Raw genomic sequence first — 20,921 nt, 5'->3', positions numbered from 1 at the left:
TTTAAACGTTGAAACTTGTACAGATCATTCTCCAAAGATTTTATCTTGTTGTTAAACATTTCTAAATTGTCATTACTATTCTCTACGGTGTTACCATTCGGTGCTTTTAAGTCCAGATTCAATAAAGGATTAAGTCCATCATTTAGGAGTGTTGTCCACATTTCTTTTCTCCTAGGTATCCTCGGTTCTGGCACATAGTCGAGTTCCACAAGTGGAAATAAGCGAGAAAATATATATATAAAGACAAAATCCACTGCAACTGAGAGGCCGTAGTTAAAATAGAAATAACTTATTGTAGAATATAAACTTCGGACTCGACACGACTTTATATAGTTTTAAAGAACAAAAAGGTTTATTTGGTGGTAAATACCTTCCTATGCAGCTTCTTCAGACCATGAAAACTTTCTACAAAATGAACAACTTTATATATTAAACTCATCAACACTTAATTATCTAAACAATCAACCATGCACACTCAATAATTCAATGAAACAATTAAGGAAGTTAGAAACTACAACTGTTAAAAAGCAGCATTATAAGAACATATTCTGAAGGCACTTCCACTAAAAGGTTAAAAATCATACAGACAAAATCAATACTTAAACATTCACTATGAGTGAATAATAAGGGCAATTTTCAGGATTGAGTTATTATGTTGCAACATATATATATTTTAAAGATAAATACTAAAATATACAAATATATGCAGTCTGCACTAAAATCTTCAGTATAAAGGCATGTGCAATACTTTTAAACTGATAAATATAAACATCAAAAACACAAATATTAAAATAATAATATATCATAATAAAACATGCTAGATGAGCTCTAATCATAGTTATATAGAGGTATAACTTATTTATTGTTTGTGTTATTTCATACTTCCTTTATAAGGCTTACTAATTTAAATAACCTATATATAATTTATGTACTCATACTATGTGTAAATATTAAAATTAATATATATGTATATAAAGATATATGACCATGAAAAATCAAATGGGAAGGAAAGTAGGAAGGAAAGTGAAAACTATGAGAAAGGTTAGAGAAATAAAAAGAATCAAAAGGGGAGAGGGAAAAAGAAAGGAAAGGGGAAGGGGGGAGAGGGTATATAAATAAATAGTAGAGCATGAGTGAAGGATGTTTACTAATATTTATAATCTGTAAAATAATTATGTTTAGCACAGACTAGATAGCATGTGATAATGAATAGATAAAAATTGATAAAAATGTATACACTTTTTCTGAGATATATCGCATATGCCAAATTTGTCAAAAGGTGTCAATATATAAATAAATACTATCTCATAAATACATGTAGAAACATATTAAAAAACATGTTAAAAACATTTTCAGATTCAAGCCAATTACCTACGTGCATTTAAGTATGGTTTGATTGAAACATAAAGATTCAAACCTGGATGGTAACGCCCTTTTAATCTAAAAATCCATTTTAATTCTTTGAGTTCTAATAAATTAATGTAATCTCCTCCCCTGATGTTTGGTTCAACTATTTCCAGAACTCTGAACTCAAAGGAATGTCCTGGGCAACTTTGCGCGTGCTTTGCTAAGGCATTCAATTCATTTTGTTTCTTGATATCATAGATGTGATTATACACCCTGTTCTTAAGCTTACGTTTTGTTAAGCCAACATAAAATGCTGAACATTTTACACACGTCGCTAAATAAATCAAACCTGAGCTGTCACACGATGCTAAAAATCTTGGTTTAAAAACATATTTAGTATCCGGATGTATGAACACTTGCTCATTTGTAATAAATTTACAATAGTTACATCTGTTGCAGGGATAAGTGCCTGCTTTCTCAACTAAAACTTGTTCATTCCTGCTGGGTCTATCACATAGCATTCTTTTGAGACTCTTATTACTCCTGTAGACAAAATGAGGTGTTTTGCCTACCAATTGTTGCGTATAGTCGTCTGTTAGTAGCACTTTCCAGTTATTATTAATTATTCTCCTGACATTTTGACTATCATTAGTATATGTAGTGAAAAAACTTAATGTTCCTTTTCTACTAGTTGGGTTTCTAGGCCCTAAGTAATGCTTGGAATTATTTTCAAAGGATAAAGTTGTGGCTTTTTCTTCTTTCAACACTTGTGACCTAATGTTCTTCACCAAGCTTTCATCATATTTTCTTTCAAGAAAAATATTTTCCAAAATGTCTGCTTCACGAGATAAGTCATCTTTATTTTTACAAATTTTAGATATTCTAAGGAACTGACTCCTGACTATCCCCTTAAAAACATGGCGGGGGTGCATACTATCATAGCACAGTATAGAATTCCTCCAGCAGGCTTTTCTAAATAAAGTTGAACTCAGCTTGCCATTGTTTATACTAAGACATACATCTAGGAAATTCACTGATTCATGAGACGTGTGCGCTGTAAATTTTAAAAATGTTGTGGTGGTTTCCAGATGATCTTTAAATTCTAAAAACTCTTCTTCTGACCCTTCCCATACCAATAAAATGTCGTCCACAAAACGGTAGTAAGCCAATATTTTTCTATAAGATGGATGAGTAAAAATGAAATCTCTTTCCCACTTATGCATTACCAAATTCGCATAGGTGTTTGCACTGGGGGTAAAGACACCCTTCAAAACAAAACACATTGTTATAAAGAACTAAATCTAACAACTGGCAAATGAGAATAATGTCATTGTTCTTTAAGGTTGTGCATGTTGATAAGAGTTCTCTCACTGCCTGTACTCCTTCCATGTTGGGTATGGATGTAAAAAGGCTAGTTACGTCTAATGTAACTAGTAGATGTTGTCCTTTAATCAGTTCTTTATCCATGGAGTCTAACGACTCCAAAAGATGGTAAGTATCTTTCAAGATGTTTGGAATTTTGTTGACTATGGGTCTTAGAGTTTTTTCTAAATAAACTGATATCTTTTCTGTTACCCATCCCTCACTAGCCACTATTGGTCTAATGGGGATGCATTTTTGGCAATCCTTTGATGGCAGGTAGGAACGGTTTTTCTATAGTAAAATAATCATACAGTTCTTCCGATATTTGTCCACACATAAGTGCATCATATATTTCATCTTTAACTCTAGATAGAATTTTAGACAGCTCTAAATTGTCAATTTCCTGATAAGTAGTGTGGTCACTTAACATGCCATGCATTAAAGCTTGATATGCCGATTTATCAAATATAGCTACCCCACCCCCTTTATCCACTGGTCTAAAAACTAGGCTTTTGTCATCTTTCAAGTTATGAAGAGAGGAAAACATACCATTTGTCATATTAAAAAACATACATTTTCTCTTATTACTCGTATAATAATCATAGAGGTCCTTTTCACATAATTTGGTAAAGAGTTCAACATGCCCTGGTATTACTGGATAGAAAGAACTTTTCTTTTTAAAGTTTGAAACATTGGCAACACAGTCATTAGTTTCAGATGATTTGAAAAAAAATTTAGCTAAACATTCTAAGGTCAGTCATTATTTCTGAGAGAACACTACTTTGAAAGATAGTCCCTTGTTGAGGAGCTCTTCATCATGAACGGAAACTGGACATATTAAAGAAGAGCTGGTTCCTTACTTGTAATGTCTCATTCTTTGTTGTCTTCCGATAGCTTTCTTTTTTTGCTCCAACTGTTCCGACGTTCTCTCATAGGCGCTAACTTTTTTATGGGATAAGGTAAAAAAGCCGTACTTTCATTTTTTGAGATGGCACCTAAATTCTTGTGACCAAGTTTGTTACGATACGCTTCCTGGTTAGGAAGAGGAGTCGACGTGGTTGCCTGAGGTGTAGTTGTTATAGGGAGTTCAGGCGGTGTAGTAAAAGTCTCTCTCGAGCTATCCTCCTGAACCACTCTTGATGTCGCCAGTGCTGGTTCCGTTGTCGTCACGATTGTGTCATCATGCGGCGCCGTATTCGGTGTCTGCATGCGAGCCTGGATGTTGGGAGATTCTTTCCTTGGCCAAATGAAGACATTACCTGAAGCAAAGTCTTCAAAGTCACGTTGCAGCTTTCGTTGTTTGATTTGCTGCAACCGAAGGGCATACGAGCTCACTTGACTGAAAAGACTGTCCATTCTTCTTTGGTATTGATCACCAGTGAAACTTTCAACAAGTTCTTGTTGAGAGATGTTAATTTTAGAGAGTAGCTCTTTTTCTATTGGGCTAAAATAATCTATTAGAACATACTGCATGCTGGCTTCCAAATTAATCTCCTGCCATCTGAGCATCACCATAGGAAGGCATACAATTCCTCTAGGGATTAATTTTACACGCTTCCATGTGCTTTCTCTGCCAGTTTAAACGTTGAAACTTGTACAGATCATTCTCCAAAGATTTTATCTTGTTGTTAAACATTTCTAAATTGTCATTACTATTCTCTACGGTGTTACCATTCGGTGCTTTTAAGTCCAGATTCAATAAAGGATTAAGTCCATCATTTAGGAGTGTTGTCCACATTTCTTTTCTCCTAGGTATCCTCGGTTCTGGCACATAGTCGAGTTCCACACTGGGGGTAGTCATGTCGTGCGTTGTAGTGGAAATAAGCGAGAAAATATATATATAAAGACAAAATCCACTGCAACTGAGAGGTAACTTATTGTAAAATATAAACTCGACTCAACACGACTTTGTATAGTTTTAAAGAACAAAAGGTTTATTTGGTGGTAAGCTTTTGGCGCCTTCCTGTACGCTTCTTCAGACCATGAAAACTTTCTACAAAATGAACAACTTTATATACTAAACTCATCAACACTTAATTATCTAAACAATCAATCATTCACACTCAATAATTCAATAAAACAATTAAGAAAATTAAAAACTACAACAGTTAAAAAGCAGCATTATAAGGACATATTCTGAAGGCACTTCCACTAAAAAGTTAAAAATCATGCAGACAAAATCAATACTTAAACATTCACTATAAGTGAATAATGAGAGCAATTTTCAGGATTGAGTTATTATGTTACAACATATATATATTTTAAAAATAAATACTAAAGTAAACAAATATATGCAGTCTGCACTAAAATCTTCATTATAAAGGCATGTGCAATACTTTTAAACTGATAAATATAAACATCAAAAACACAAATATTAAAATAATAATATATCATAATAAAACATGCTAAATGAGCTCTAATCATAGTTATATAGAGGTATAACATTATTTATTGTTTATGTTATTTCATACTTCCTTTATAAGGCTTACTAATTTAAATAACCTATATATAATTTATGTACTCATACTATGTGTAAATATTAAAATTAATATATATGTATACCTTTTTGTTCTTTAAAACTATACAAAGTCGTGTTGAGTCCGAAGTTTATATTTTACAATATTTTTTTTTATATAACACTTGTTTATTTATTTGTTTTGGGTGTATATATATATATATATCTATATATATATATATATATATATATATATATATATATATATATATATATAGTGATGTATACTTTTTTATATTTTTTTTTTTTTTTTGCTTTTAAGGCTATGTAAATGCGACCTACTATTCTTGATTTATATATGTTGGACAAGAAGGTTTTTTTAGGGGGTATGTTGCTTTAATTTTCTACTTCCTGTTACTGCTTTGTATAAAAAGGAAGTTGTGCTGTGTGAGTTTATCTGTTTTCATGGTGAAGAGATGAAATCGCTAATCTTTTGTGCTAATAAATTGGTGGTTCTACTTGAAAGAATAATTGTACAGCTTTCAGTGTTTCTATTATCTGTTTACTGTAATTGGTTTGGTTTTTGTTTCAACAGTTTGTGTTTTTTCCAGCATCTTTTGGTGCTGTATCTTACTTGTGTAACTTTACAGTTAATGTTTGTATAATGATGCAGTACAAATCACAATACTGTACTATCAACATGAAGTGTAATGTTATGGAGGTTCAGGTGAACCACTCTTGATGTCGCCAGTGCTGGTTCCGTTGTCGCGACGGTCATCATCATGCGGCGCGTGTTCGGTGTCTGCATGCGAGCCTGGATGTTGGGAGATTCTTTTGAAGCAAAGTCTCACTTGACTGAAAAGACTGTCCATTCTTCTTTGGTATTGATCACCAGTGAAACTTTCAACAAGTTCTTGTTGAGAGATGTTAATTTTAGAGAGTAGCTCTTTCTATTGGGCTAAAGTAATCTATTAGGAGACTAACATACTGCATGCTGGCTTCCAAATTAATCTCCTGCCAATCACCATAGGAAGGCATACAAAATTCCTCTAGGGATTAATTTGCTTCCATGTGCTTTCTCTGCCAGTTTAAACGTTGAAACTTGCACAGATCATTCTCCAAAGATTTTATCTTGTTGTTAAACATTTCTAAATTGTCATTACTATTCTCACCATTCGGTGCTTTTAAGTCCAGATTCAATAAAGGATTAAGTCCATCATTTAGGAGTGTTGTCCACATTTCTTTTCTCCTAGGTATCCTCGGTTCTGGCACATAGTCGAGTTCCACACTGGGGAGTTAGTCGTGATGCGTTGTTGTGAAATAAAGCGAGAAAATATATATATAAAGACAAAATCCACTGCAACTGAGGACTTTGTATAGTTTTAAAGAACAAAAAGGTTTATTTGGGTGGTAAAAAAGTATGCCTTTCCCTGTACGCTTCTTCAGACCATGAAAACTTTCTACAAAATGAACAACTTTATATACTAAACTCATCAACACTTAATTATCTAAACAATCAATCATTCACACTCAATAATTCAATAAAACAATTAAGAAAATTAAAAACTACAACAGTTAAAAAGCAGCATTATAAGGACATATTCTGAAGGCACTTCCACTAAAAAGTTAAAAGACAAAATCAATACTTAAACATTCACTATGAGTGAATAATGAGGGCAATTTTCAGGATTGAGTTATTATGTTACAACATATATATATTTTAAAAATAAATACTAAAGTAAACAAATATATGCAGTCTGCACTAAGATCTTCAGTATAAAGGCATGTGCAATACTTTTAAACTGATAAATATAAATATCAAAAACACAAATATTAAAATAATAATATATCATAATAAAACATGCTAAATGAGCTCTAATCATAGTTAATTATTTATTATTCTTATTTCATACAGGCTTACTAATTTAAATAACCTATATATAATTTATGTATTCATACTATGTGTAAATATTAAAATTAATATATATGTATACCTTTTTATATTTTACAATATTTTTTTTTTATATAACACTTATAACACTTGTTTATTTATTTGTTTTGGGTGTGTATATATATATATATATATATATATATATATATATATATATATATATATATATATATATATATATATATATATATATATATATATAGTGATGTATACTTTTTTATATATATATTTTTTTTGCTTTTAAGGCTATGTAAATGCGACCTACTATTCTTGATTTATATATGTTGGACAAGAAGGTTTTTTAGGGGGTGTGTTGCTTTAATTTTCTACTTCCTGTTACTGCTTTGTATAAAAAGGAAGTTGTGCTGTGTGAGTTTATCTGTTTTCATGGTGAAGAGATGAAATCGCTAATCTTTTGTGCTAATAAATTGGTGGTTCTACTTGGAAGAATAATTGTACAGCTTTCAGTGTTTCTATTATCTGTTTACTGTAATTTGGTGTTTTATTGAAGCATTTTCGCGGTTTGGTTTTTGTTTCAACAGTTTGTGTTTTTTCCAGCATCTTTTGGTGCTGTATCTTACTTGTGTAACTTTACAGTTAATGTTTGTATAATGAAGCAGTACAAATCACAATACTGTACTATCAACATGAAGTGTAATGTTATGGAGGGAGAACACTGCAGTATACAAACTATACAACAACTACAAATTCCACCTAAAGAAAAATTTTAAACCTTCATTATGATTTGTAACTTTATGATTCATAATGCCACCCATTCTTTTACAATTAAACTACGTATAAATCTCCTCTTAACTTCCATTTCATACAAAGTAACTTTTATAAGTGCTATTAAAAAAATAAAATGTAATTTAGTTAATGCAGTGGACTGTTACATGTTGTGGTATGATAGTCATAGGGGATGTTATGAATGTAGACTGTTTTTAAAAAATTATTTATTTAAAAAAGTTTGTCCCAACCACACCCTAGTCTGTGCTTTGTGCATAGATGCCAGTTTTATGGACTGTTGAATAATGCTATAGCAACCAATAGTCAGCTCTATGAAGAACTTTAAAAAAATATATGAATGGCGTTTTCAATCCATTGCTGACAAGATATTAAGAAAGACTGAACCAATGTCATGTGCGGTGTTGATATGATATGTAAAGTAGAAAAAGGAAAATCATACTTGAATGTTTAAGACAAAGTAGCAGGTTATTACGGGTAATTAACAGCACTGAGTTCACTAAGATTACTGAATGAATGAGAAAGCCAGAGAGAGAAATAAGGACACATGCTGTGGTATATGTTATGAGCTGATAGTTTAATTCTTTTAGATTTCTGTAAGGAACCGACAAGCGAGGTTCATCATAAACAGTTTCACTTTGAGAGCTGGAAGAATAGGTTAAATATAGTTGGTGAATATCCTAATCTAAATGGTATAGACGGAAAAAGCACTGACTATGACCCAGATGACCTGAGTTCAATTAGTGGCATAGACCCCGAACAGAATGTGATGACAGCTCACCCAGCCTGGGGAAGAATTGATGGTCCAGTTGGTCATCTGCCATTTGCTAGGAGAGGCATACCTGCAACAGAGATTAACAAGACATCACAGATGAGGGTTTGGAGTTCCCAGGCCAATGATGGGAGCTCTTCCTGCATATGTGTGGGAACATGCATGCATGTAGCGGCATGGGCTTAGGCAGATCTTGCAGTAACTTACCAGCCCATGTCAGCCACTGGGGTGGGGTTAGGGATAACTAGAAATGCCCTGGTACCCTGAGTTTATGAGCAGCTTTGTGTTTAGCCCTGGAAGACTATCAGAAATTGCAGAAGTGAGGGCTGAGGTAGGGAGAGGATTACTGGAGATAAAATCTCTCACCTGCAAGCTGCTTGGGCTGATAACCTGAATGGCCTGTTAAGAGGACAGGGGCCACAGAACACTGGTGGTCTTCTGATGGTCCCACAGCACCAAACAGCCTTCATGCTAGCCCGGATGATGGCTCTCTCTGTTTAGCATTTGCGTGATTCAGTGTCTTACTGCCACCAAGGTAGAGAGGAACGAATGGGCTGGGACTAACTAGGCAGCTGATAGTCAATAGATGAGATCACTTTAGGTTTAGTGAGGAGGTGTTCAGTTTTAGCTTTAGGGAGCAATCAGGGACTTTAGGATTGGGAGTGCTATGTTTAGAGTTAGGGACCTAGTGAGAGTTTTAGGGTTATAGTTAAGGTACTGTTAGGGCTACACACTTCAGAGGAGTCGAATAGTGGGAGGGCTAGGCAATTGACTAGGATCAGACTAGAGAGAGTTAGAACACTTGCCATTTAGAGCAAATGGCAGTGAGCAACTGTGTCACAAGCTACTAGCATGCAAGGACTTGTAGTAGACCCATACCTAGTGAGTATGTGTGATGCAATAATGCTGAATTACATAAACCAGTCAAATTACATAGAAAAGATGAATGTACATATCCTGCAGGAATTCTGAATTTATCATGAGCCACCGTGGTCACTAAAGTGTATGGAGATATACCATGGTTATAATCACTAATGGAAAAAAATCCCTCAGCATGCTATGCATCTTCTGTTCCATATCACAGTGTAACTGTCACTGCATGCATTTTGCATCTTTCTGTGAACCCTTTCTACAGCTGACATTTATTACTGAAGCCTTTTGGGGTTAAAATTCTTCCCTGTGCTTTCTTATTCTTCAGATCTTTCTGTTTCACTCTGGTGTATTGCATTTTAAGTACATTTCTGTTTCTGGAGTTGTCTGACTCACTGCAAGTACATGCACCTCCTGCCTTTATTTGATCTCCTTTTGTGTACCATTAGAGTGACATTGCTTTATGAAAAAAACATCATCTAGTGCAGGCATCAACAATTCCCAACAATACAATGCTATTTTTTTTTGTATGGTCTACTAAGATAATTACCTTTTCTGGTGGTATTCCAGATCTCATTGCTACTTCATTTACCAAATATTCTGTAATCAGAAGTCCCTCTGGTACTCCAAATCCTCGGAATGCAGTATTGGATGGTAAATTGGTTTTGCAAACAAATCCAGCACACCGAAAGTTGGGAATACTGTAGGCATTATCTGCCTGTAGTATGGCTTTCTCTATTACCTTTTATAGAGGGAGGATAAACAAAAAATTACTTTAAAGCATTCGTATTTGTAATCTTAGTACACATACCCAGACATGCACATGTACATCCAACATAAAAAAAGATATTAAAAATATGTACTTGACAGAATTATATAGCCCATTTCTAGATCACCTAAACATGCCTTGTGACTGCAACATGCTTCGATGAAGCAGTAGCAATACATGAATTTCATTGGCGGCTTTAGGATCAAGTGTGGTTTATATAATGATAGCCAGAGCACTAATGAAGTACTGCCAGTCCCACCCTACCCTACCCATTACACATACAGTGTAACATGATTAACCCCCAAGCCACATATCAGGTACCTCTAATAACACTTTGCTCTACCCACGTCACACACAATTCATCTACATGAAGCAGAGTTCATTCATGACCCTATTTAAAAGCAACCTTGATAATTTGATGGGAAATTGCAAATGCACCCCTGGTCTGGCCCCCATGTCTCTGATGGATTGAGGTTGACAGTAAGTAAATTAAACCTCAACTAACATATCCCCTCAACATAACCTTTAGTTGCTTCTTTACTAACATACCCCACTATAAAGGCATCCAAGGAACTCAGGGACAAAACTGGATTGCACAGCTAAACTTGTAAAGACCCTGGTGGTCATTAACCTAGTGTAAATTTATGAATCTATGAATGCAAAACTTCATCAATGAATTGCTTAACTGAGTCTTTGGTAGGTTGTTTTTAATCATTTGATAAACACGAAGGCATGCATGGAGGGAGAATATGACAACAATGATAATATAGCAGAATAAATGCAGCAATTAAGAAGGATGATCCAGCACAGGATATGGGATGCAGATAGTTTTGTCATTAAATAGCATGAGACAGAATACAAATTCTTCATAGTTCCAGAAATCAGTGCAAACTTGATAAAGGGATATTATGAATACTTCTGTTTTAATAATAGTAACTCATCAAACCATGGTTACTTAAACAATACTTCAGCCAAAAAAAAATGAATCCTGAAACTGACATCAAAGCAAAGATTTTATATTACAGATGATACCCTTCATATAATCCCTTATTCCCATAGTTGTAGAATACCTTACTTTATGGAATAATATATTTATTTATTTATCTAGACATCTATTTATTTATGTACTTATTTATTCTTTGTTGACTGGGTTAATCCCACTTAGCTATTAGCCTCTTTTCAGGGGAGACCCAAAGTGGTATTTATACTACTAGGGGAAATTTGGCCAAGGCATCTTGGAACTTCCCCTATTCTTTGCAGTAGGGGGAAGAGACTGGGTGTTACACATTGTGACTTCCTGTTTCCTTTTTAGGCATGGAGGCAGCCATCAGAAACAGGAAGAAACATGGCTTCTGACAGCCAAGGCAATTTGGAAGTTAAATGTTTTGAAAATGAAGAAAACAATGAAGAATCACTATCAGAAATGTGTTCAGGTGATGTGGAAGCAGAGAAAATGCTGTCTGCTGATGGTGAGGAGCTCAGGAAGGAGATGGAACTAAATGCAGTAGTGAAGATGGATTCAGAAGAAAATTTCCAGAAAAACCTGTTTGAAACAGAAGAAATGGCAGAAAAATATATTTCAACCCTTCGGTTGGAAGGATTTCAGGATGAGTATCTGGAGGAGCTAGTTAGCCAGAGTGAGCCAGAAAGTGGAAATGCTATATCCCAGAGTGACATTATAGAAAAAATAGAAGAGGGAGAAAAAGAGAAGGAAAAAGAGCCAGAAAAGCTTTCATAAAAAGTCCTAGGTATAAATAGAAGAAGGAAGTAAGGAGAAGACAGAGATGAAGTAAAGAAAAAATATGTTGTTCGGTTGAGCAGTAAAAAAGAAAAAGGCCTGGACAGATATGAGGTATGGGACAATGTTATGGCACCTCTGGACATAAAAGCTGAAGAAGTAAGAGCTTTCATTTTAATTAACAAAGAACCATTTTGTGACTTGTTTTTTGAAACTGGCCAGGCTATGGAAAACTTTTTGGGAGCCTATGAAAAAAGAAAGCAGACTTTCCATGGTCGTATTATGTTGTGCAAGCCTTTTTTCAGGCAAACAAAAAAAATTTTGATTCAGTTTACAACTGTAGTGAGAGTAAAAGAACTGAGATAATATTTGCTGACAATGAGTAAAGCAGTGGTGGACACTACTAAAATCTATGATGAAAGAGGATTTTGGACTGGGGTTGGGAATGTGGAATAAGTTTAAAAGTGGAAACTAACAATGTGACACACATACCTAATATTATTAATGTGCATGGCAGTAGAGGTTTTGTGAGGTACAGAGGACAACAAAAGACTTGTTATTTTTGTGGAAAAAGTGATCATTTAATTAATTAATGTGACAAAAAGATGTTATTTATGTGGTCAAACAAGTCATAATACAAATAAATGTGAAGTGAAATGTAATAAATGTGGTGATACAGGTCAGTTGTGGTTAGAATGTGAGGTAGAAATACAAGAAAATGAAAATGATTATGAAAATGAAATTATACAAGAAAAAGAGTTAGAAAGGAATGCTATAAAACAGCACACAGCACAACAATAAAAAAAACAGAAATTGTATTTAAATTTAAAGGGAAAGACAAAGAGAAAGAAAATGAAAAAGAAAGAGAAACAGATACAACAAGTGAAGAAGAGTCAGAGTGGCATATTGTGAAAAGCAAGAAAAATTCAATAGGGAAGAGAGTTAGGGAAAGAAAAATAAAATGTAAAAATATAACAGTAGGAGAGAATAAGAAAGGTAAGGGATAAGAAGATTATTTTAATGACTGTTCTATAAAGCTAAAAATATTAGCTTTGAATGTCAACAGTATGAAGAATATTAAGGGAAGAATTAGTATTTTACAATGGTGTGCTGCAGTAGATGCTCAAGTAATAGTGTTAGAAGATATTAGAATGCTAACGGAAGAAGAAAGGTTGCAAACAGAAATAAAATGGAATGATACTGTTATTTGGAATATAGGCAAAGAAACATGCTTAGATATATGTATACTATACCAAGAAAATATAAAAATATTGGTATTGCAATAGTAAAACTGGGCCAAATAACAGTAGCAGACATAAGATGGAAAAATATGTATATAGACTAATAGCTTTATATGCAGTTTAACTACAGGTTTTAACAGAATTGACTATAGCATGTATAAAGAAATGTATGACTGGCAAAATGGTGTTTATAGAAATAATGAAAAAGTGGCTAGAAAGAGGAATTAAGTATGAAGAAATCTGCACAGGTGTGATAAAATTGTTATTAAAGAAGGAGATAAAGATGAAAAATAAAATTGGAGATCAGTTTCACCAAATAACATAGATTATAAAATTTTCATGAGAATAGTAACTAAAAGACGACAGTGTAAAATAGAAAGACTATATGATCAGAATTTGGTGTCTTCGTTGAAGGTTGGGCATCGGGCTGGCACCTCAACACTGTAAAAATCGACTGCCAATCATTAGCAGGCCAGAGTTCCGCTGTGGCAACTCCTAACTGGGAAAAGCCAAAAGAAAAACAACAACATATGATCAGAATTTGGAAGAAAAGAAAAGGGGAGTCAAGATCTATTCTGAATAATAAGGGAAGTAATTGATGATATTGTTAATAAAAAGTGGAAATAAAAATCATGATAGGTGATGTCAGTAAGACATATGATAATATTCAGCATAAAGCATTATGGAGAACTTTACAAGCATACAACATAAGTGAAAAAATATTACAAGTAATTGAATCAATATATGAAAAGAATTATGTGAAATTGAATGTAAACAGTTGGATTGAAGAAGATTTGGAAATAGAGTGTGGAATAAAATAAGGATTTCCTGAAAGCAGTATAATATTTGCTATAATCATGAACACAGAAATTAATAAAATGTCAAGTATGGGAGGATATAGAATGATGAAGGAGATACAGTTACCAATAATGTATACTTACGCTGATGATATTGTAATAATAGCAAAAAAAAAAGTTCTGGATGGAAAAAAAATAATGAAAAATTCAGTGCACAGTTGAAGAAAATTGGTTTAAGCATAGATAAAGAGAAAATCAAAGCATTTGGGTATGAAGGTATTATCAGAGGTGTGGAATATAATGAAAGGAGTATAGATATTTTAGGAATAGTATTTGGAAACAGAGAATACAGACATGATCAATAGGATAAAGTTGTTAAAGGAATCAAATACATGATCACATTCTGGAAGATATATAATTTTCATAAAAAAGGAAAGCACTTTTAACAAACACCATAAAAAATAGGTAAATTAGCTTATATTGCAAATGTTTATATGATGCCAATAAAATATGAAAAAGAAATTATGCAGACAATTTTTTCATTTATTTGAGGGTCAAGACTGAACCCGGTTAAGAGGAGAATTTTGTACATGAAAGATGAATAAGGGGGATTGGGGCTGATAACTCTAATAGTACATGCAGCCTCTTTAAGTATGTATAAAGTACTAAAAGGAATAATGAAAAATAATAAAGATTTGACAGAAATAATAATGTATTGTAAATATAGAGACACTTGGAAATAAATGGAAATGAAAAAATAAGTAAAAGTACTATTAATGAAAAAATTTTATAGTAAAATTGTATTGTGAAAATTGAAAAAGAATGTGACAGAAAAGAACAGAAAGGAATGGTAAGTTAACATTATGATATCCTTTTATTTAGAGGATCCATTGAAAGAGTTAGAGATAGATAAGAAGAAGGCAATAATGATGAGATAGAGAAATCATAAAAGAATTAAAGATTGCAGTGATTTTTTGTGGAGGCTGTCCATAGGAAAATTACCAGTGGGGGAAATTTGCCATGCAAGAGAAAGGATAGAATATGTAATAAATGTAAAGAACTGGAAACTAAAGAACATGTTTTTTTAAATGTGAGAGAATTCAAAATTGTGGAAACAAATATTTAAACATGATTTGATTAAAAGTTATTTAAAATTTGAAATGCTAAACATGGACATGACAGAGAATGGGTTTTATGGGACAAGATCCCAAAATGAAGGTACGAAAATGGACACAATCATAGTCTATGTAACATGGAGTATATGGAATGAAATACTTAATGAAATCAGATAAAATAGAAAATGGAAACTGACAAAAATACTAGAAAAATATGGGTTTTGGTTGTGGGTAAAAGAGTGGAGAGAAAACTTAAAATAGAAATATCAATATATTCAATGATGTTGAAATATGTAAATATTGTAAATATGTAAGTATATCTAAGTATTTAAAAATATGAATTGTATATATGTATAAAAATAAAAAACCTACTCTTTGCATACAGGGGACTCTTTTCACTGTTGTGTTTAACTTCCGATTTGGGTGTGAAGGCAGCTCAGAGAAGCAGGAAGCAAAAAATCTAAAATGGAGGAGAATGTATTTTTCAAGTATTGGAGATGAGTAAGGCTGTTAATCAAACTGCAAAAAAGGTCAGATATGGTAAATAATAAGTCAGAGGTTGAGTGGAAAGAATGGAGAAGGGAGGAAAGAAGGAGAAAGAGAGCTAGTTAAAAGGCAAAAAGGAGTTGAAGTAGATGTTATGGATTTAAAAGATTTGTTTCAACAAAATTTGTTTTCAACAGATTCTAACACCTGAGTGTGTTGGTACAACACTCCAGTTGATGGGGTGGTTGTGGGATGTTTATTTCAAAAAACTAATTGAACAAAGAAAGCCATAAAGTGAGAAGGCAGTGTTGTGGGAAGAAATAATGGACAGAATATAAGAAGAATTTCAGCAAATAAGGAAGGAAGGAAGAAAATAAGCTGTATGCACAAATGGCAAGAGAAGCCAAAAGAAGAGAAGAAAACAGAACTAAGAAGAAAGCATTGGGTGATGATAAATAGCAAAATGGAAAAGGAACTGGACAGGTGTAAAATATGGGACAGCATAATTTCACCACTGGGTATTGAACTGAAGAGGTAACAGCATTTATTTGTATTAACATAGATACTTTTTGTGACATTTTCTTTGAGGAGATGCAGTATATGGAAAAATTCTTAGAACAATATGAAAAAAGAATGAATGAAAACCCTTGGAACTTATTTGTTGTGCAGGCATTTAACAGAGAAGCAAAAAAATAGTATTTATACAATTTCAAACTGAAGTTGAATTTGAAAGAGATGATCTAAAAGACTATTCAAAAACTGTGTATAGAGATGTAATGAACATTACAAAGATCTATGACAATAGAGGTTTATGCACTGGGGAATGGGAATGTGGTGTTCGACTGAAAATGAAAAATGACAAAATAATGCATTTGTTCAGTCTAATTAATGGGGAGGGAAATAAGGGATTGTTATATACTGTGGACAACCAAAGACATTTTTGTTTGGTAAAAATGGTCATTTGTTTAACAATTGTGACAAAAGGAAATGTTCTTTTGTGGTAAAGTTGGTCATAAAGCAAAAAAAAATGTGAGCAAAAATGCATAAAGTATGAAAACGTAGGACATTCATGGATGGACTGTAATGCTAAAGTAATTATATACAGGAAACAAAGTCAGACCAAGATAGGGAGAAAGTTTTAGTGGATAATACAGAAGAAACACAAAAAGAAAAAATGAATGTGGAAGATATAAAAATGGAAATAAAAGAATGTATGATGGAAACAAAAGAAAAAGAAGTAGAGACAGAGGAAAGTAATTTTTATTTTTATTATTTATTTTACATTTGTTTACCAGTAATCCAACTAGGCAGGGTTGCCCATTTTTAGTGGAGGCCTGGGGAGAAAAGCTCCATACAGTATGACAATCCAATAAACCATATAATACAAAATGTCAGTCCCAAGAAAAAGCTTACAACAATTTAGAAAATAAGCTAACAATTTTGTGAAAGATTCCTGCAGGAGTATTAGTCATGCAGTGAAGAGATGAGGATATTCACAACATTGTTAAATATAACAGCAATGTAAAGCTGAAATACTTAATACATAATTCAATAAATGCTGATAAAGTTTGTATTAAAAGGAATTATATGGGTTTTGAGGTTATAGGAAGACAGTATAACACATATATAGAGGACTAATGGGGCTAGACTGGTTTTAAAAGAGTTAGCTCGGGTCAGAGCATGTACATATCCAAGACTTGGTGAGATAGGATTTTAACTGTTTTTTGAAACTGACTTTGTCTGTGTCTTGACTTTGAGTGGGAGGGAGTTCCACATTTTTGCAATGGTACAAGAGTATAGGCAATCACCTGAGTTATGTTTACTTTTAGACACTTCTACCAGTCCTTTATCGGTGGACCTCAGCTGACAGTTGTTGGTGTAGTGGCTGATTAGGCCATATAGGGCTGGGGATTTGTTGGGGTAATAGAGACTTTGGTGAGCTAGTGTGAGTTGATTTAGGGTAAGTAAGTTAAGTAATTCCATCCAGGACAGTTTGTGAAAGGCGAGACAATGGTGAGATCTGTAGGAAGCATCAGTAGCAAATGTAGCTATTGTGTTATAACAAGTGAATAGTTTGTTTAGAGTGCTTTTATTTAGGTTAACTAGGATTGGAGAAGCATCAAATAATGTGGAGAGTAAGTGGGTTCTTGCTATGGTAGTTTTACTACTGGAGGTCAGTTTTTTACATTTGTAGAGTGTGCCTAGTTTTTTTGTACACATTAGTTATGGTTTGAGCTATATGCTTGTCGAATTTCAGGTTTTGGTCAATGATAACACCTAGTAGGTCGGTATTTGCAACTGGTGTGATATGGGCATTGTCTGAGGTGATAATTGTGAAAGGGGGAATGGGGTCTATAGCTTTGGAGGGATGAAAGAGCATAAGATATTTTTTTGGGGGGTTGAGTATTAATTGTGAGTCTGCTAGCCAGGCTTCAATTGCAGTAAAAGATTATTGGGTTATTTTCTGTAGAAGCTGGAGAGAGGGGTGGAACAGATTAGGGTAGAGTTGTCAGAGTATTGTACTAAGCTTGCATGAAGGGTTGCTTCATGAAGGTTGTTTGTGAATATTGGGAAGAGCAGGGGACCGAGTATAGATCCTTGAGACATACCTAGAGTAATAAGGAGAAGAGGGCATAGATTGTCCTGCCACTTAACGGCCTGTTGTCAGTTAGAAAGATAAGTCTTTAAACCACAGGAGTGCAGAGTTATTTAGTTTAAGTTCTGCGATAACAGTCAATAGTTTGCTATGGGAGATTGTATCAAATGCTTTTCAGAGGTCTAAAAAGACAGTTGATACCAGATGGCCTGCATTTCACTGTTGATTAACATGACTGGTGAAATTGATAAGGGCAGTGGTGGTGCTGTGGCTAGGATGAAAACCATATTGAGTTTTGGTTAGAAGATTGTTAGAGACAAAGTATTTTAGTATTTGGGAATGTATGCATTTCTCTAGGATTTTCGAGAGGGGGGATATTATGACTATCGGGCGGTAGTTGGATAACTCAGTTGAGTTTCCATCTTTTTGTAGGGGTATTATATGTGAGATTTTCCAGAGGTTTGGGACTTTTTGCAATTGACCTATTTATGATTATAGAGACAGGGTATGAGATAGATTTGGCTGTGATTTAGAGATATTCAGCTGGGAGTGTATCAGCAGCCAGGGTAGTGGGTCTTAATTTGGACAGCTATCTGACTATTGTACTGGTCTGGACTGGTTGGAAGAAGAAATACTTTTGGTCAGATGGGGAGCTTGGTAAGTATGGGAGGGTTGTGGGTGGAGAATTTGATGACAGTTTTAAAACAGAGTTGGTAAAATATTAATTGAATTGTGTTGTAATGTTACTTCTGTCAGTGTTTGGGGTTGGAGTACCTGTTTTACCTGGTTGGAGAATTTTATTTATGGCTGCTCAGAATTTTTGATGGTTAGCTTTGTGCTTAGTTTGGACTAATTTTTTTTATCTGTTCTTATTTGTTTTGTTTTTCATTTTGCTTTATTTCTTAATTCAAGAAATGTTTGCCTGTCAGTATTAGTTTTGTTGTCACGCCAAGTGTCCCATGCTTTGTCCATTTGTTTTAGTAGGAGTCAGGTGCTTTTGATGAGACAGGGGACAAAGTTGGACTTTGTTCAAATTGTTCTGGGAGGCAAGTTGGTTAAGTATGTTCAAAAAGTGGAGTTAAAGTAGTCTACTGCCTTGTCTAGGGGGAGGTTAAATAGGGGGGACCAGTTGCAGTGATATAGTCCTGTTATTAGGTCTTCTGCTCTAAAGTTTTTATTGTAGTATATTTGTTTGAAAGGGCTATTTTTAGTAAGTTTGATTTGTTGTCTTAGCAGAAAAGTAGGGAAGTGGTCACTTAGGGTGTCAGGTAATATGCCAGAGTATTGTGTCATGGATGGGCAATTAGTGAGGATCCAGTCTAGAATGGATTCCTTTTTGGTAGCTTTGTCAATTCCAGGTGGAGGATGGATGATCTGAGTGAAACCATATATGTTGATATGAGTAGTGAGGAGGGGTGAATTTACTAAAGTCCAGTCAATATTGAAATCGCCTAATATGAGTGTTTCATGGGGGAGAGATTTCGATGCCCAGTGGGTTACGGATTCCAATGTATTTATATTGTCCCCGGAGGGATGTATGAGCCTAGCATGTTTAGTTGTTTTTGCAGATTAATTTTTACCTTTGCGAATAAGGTTTCAGCGTTCTTGAAAGTAGGGATGTTTATGTTGATAAGGTCAACCATAAGGTGAAAAGCAGAGAAACACTGACTCCTCTTTTGGGATGTACAGTCTTTTCTGAGTAGATTGTATCCTGTTGGGAGTAATTCATTGCCTTTGTTATGTGGCTTAAGCCAAGTTTCAGTAAGGAGCACAATATCTGGAGAATAAAAGGATAGGGTTACATGCAGTTTGTCAATTTTGTTAAGCATACTTCTAATGTTGATGTTGAAAATTAAGAGGTCAGCAGGTTGTCTATGATGAGTTAGGTTATTTTTGACCTTATTTGCATTGCCTATGGTGTTAATTGAGGGACCGGGATTTGGATGAATGTCCCCACAAAGTATCAGTTGTGTACCAATGTTCACAAAAGACTGGAGATATTTGGAGATAGGTTATATTATATGGAAATGCAACCTTTAGTAGAGTTATGCAGAATCCTAAATGGGGTTAGCTCTAACTTAGAGTGATTGTAGATTGCGGAAGAGATATGAAATGATATATGAGTGGGTATAATGGAGTAGATCTGGCTAGGTGGTTCAATTCAATTCAAGTAATGAAGGGGAAGATAAATGGATAAGAGTTAAAAGTAAAAGAAATTCTATTGGGAAAAGATTGAAAGACAGAAAGAGCAAATTTAAAAATATAGGTATAGGAGGAAATAAAAACAAGGAAAAAGATAAAAGCAGCAAAACCTTTTCTGCAAAGTGAGAATCCTACCATTAATGTGAATAGTATAAGGAATATTCAGTAAAGGCTTGGAGTGTTGGAATGGTGTAGAATGTTAGACATGGATATTATAGTATTAATAGACATAAGAATAACAGAAGAAGAAAGAATACAAATTAATAGGTTATGAGAAGGCAAGATTATATGCAGATTAGGAGAAGAAAAATGCTCAGGCATAGCAATTTTATGTCAATAATGTACAGAATGTCTGGATTATACATTAGTAGTATTAGGAAGAATAGTAATATTAGATATAAGATGGATAGACCAGATACATAGGGTGATTACACTCTATGCATACACTTTACAAAAACATTATTATATTTAAGAAA

At 33.9% G+C, this 20,921-nt stretch overlaps 1 protein-coding gene across 1 annotated transcript in view; it reads right to left on the bottom strand.

Annotated features, from left to right (window-relative positions):
* LOC122807193 (aldehyde oxidase 3-like) overlaps window positions 1-20,921 on the bottom strand; it is a 1,326,697-nt gene that overhangs the window by 477,167 nt on the left and 828,609 nt on the right. Inside the window, exon 25 of the mRNA XM_044078243.1 lies at window positions 10,052-10,243. Within this exon, the coding sequence (XP_043934178.1) occupies window positions 10,052-10,243 (192 nt within the window). The remainder of the gene's footprint in view (window positions 1-10,051; window positions 10,244-20,921) is intronic.

The sequence above is a fragment of the Protopterus annectens genome, chromosome 7.part0 (genome assembly GCF_019279795.1).
Source record: "Protopterus annectens isolate FY-2018-M chromosome 7.part0, PAN1.0, whole genome shotgun sequence".
In the NCBI taxonomy this organism is placed as follows: Eukaryota; Metazoa; Chordata; order Ceratodontiformes; family Protopteridae; genus Protopterus; species Protopterus annectens.
The sequence above is the reverse complement of the archived record's forward strand: the minus strand, read 5'-3'. Positions and strand labels throughout refer to the sequence as shown.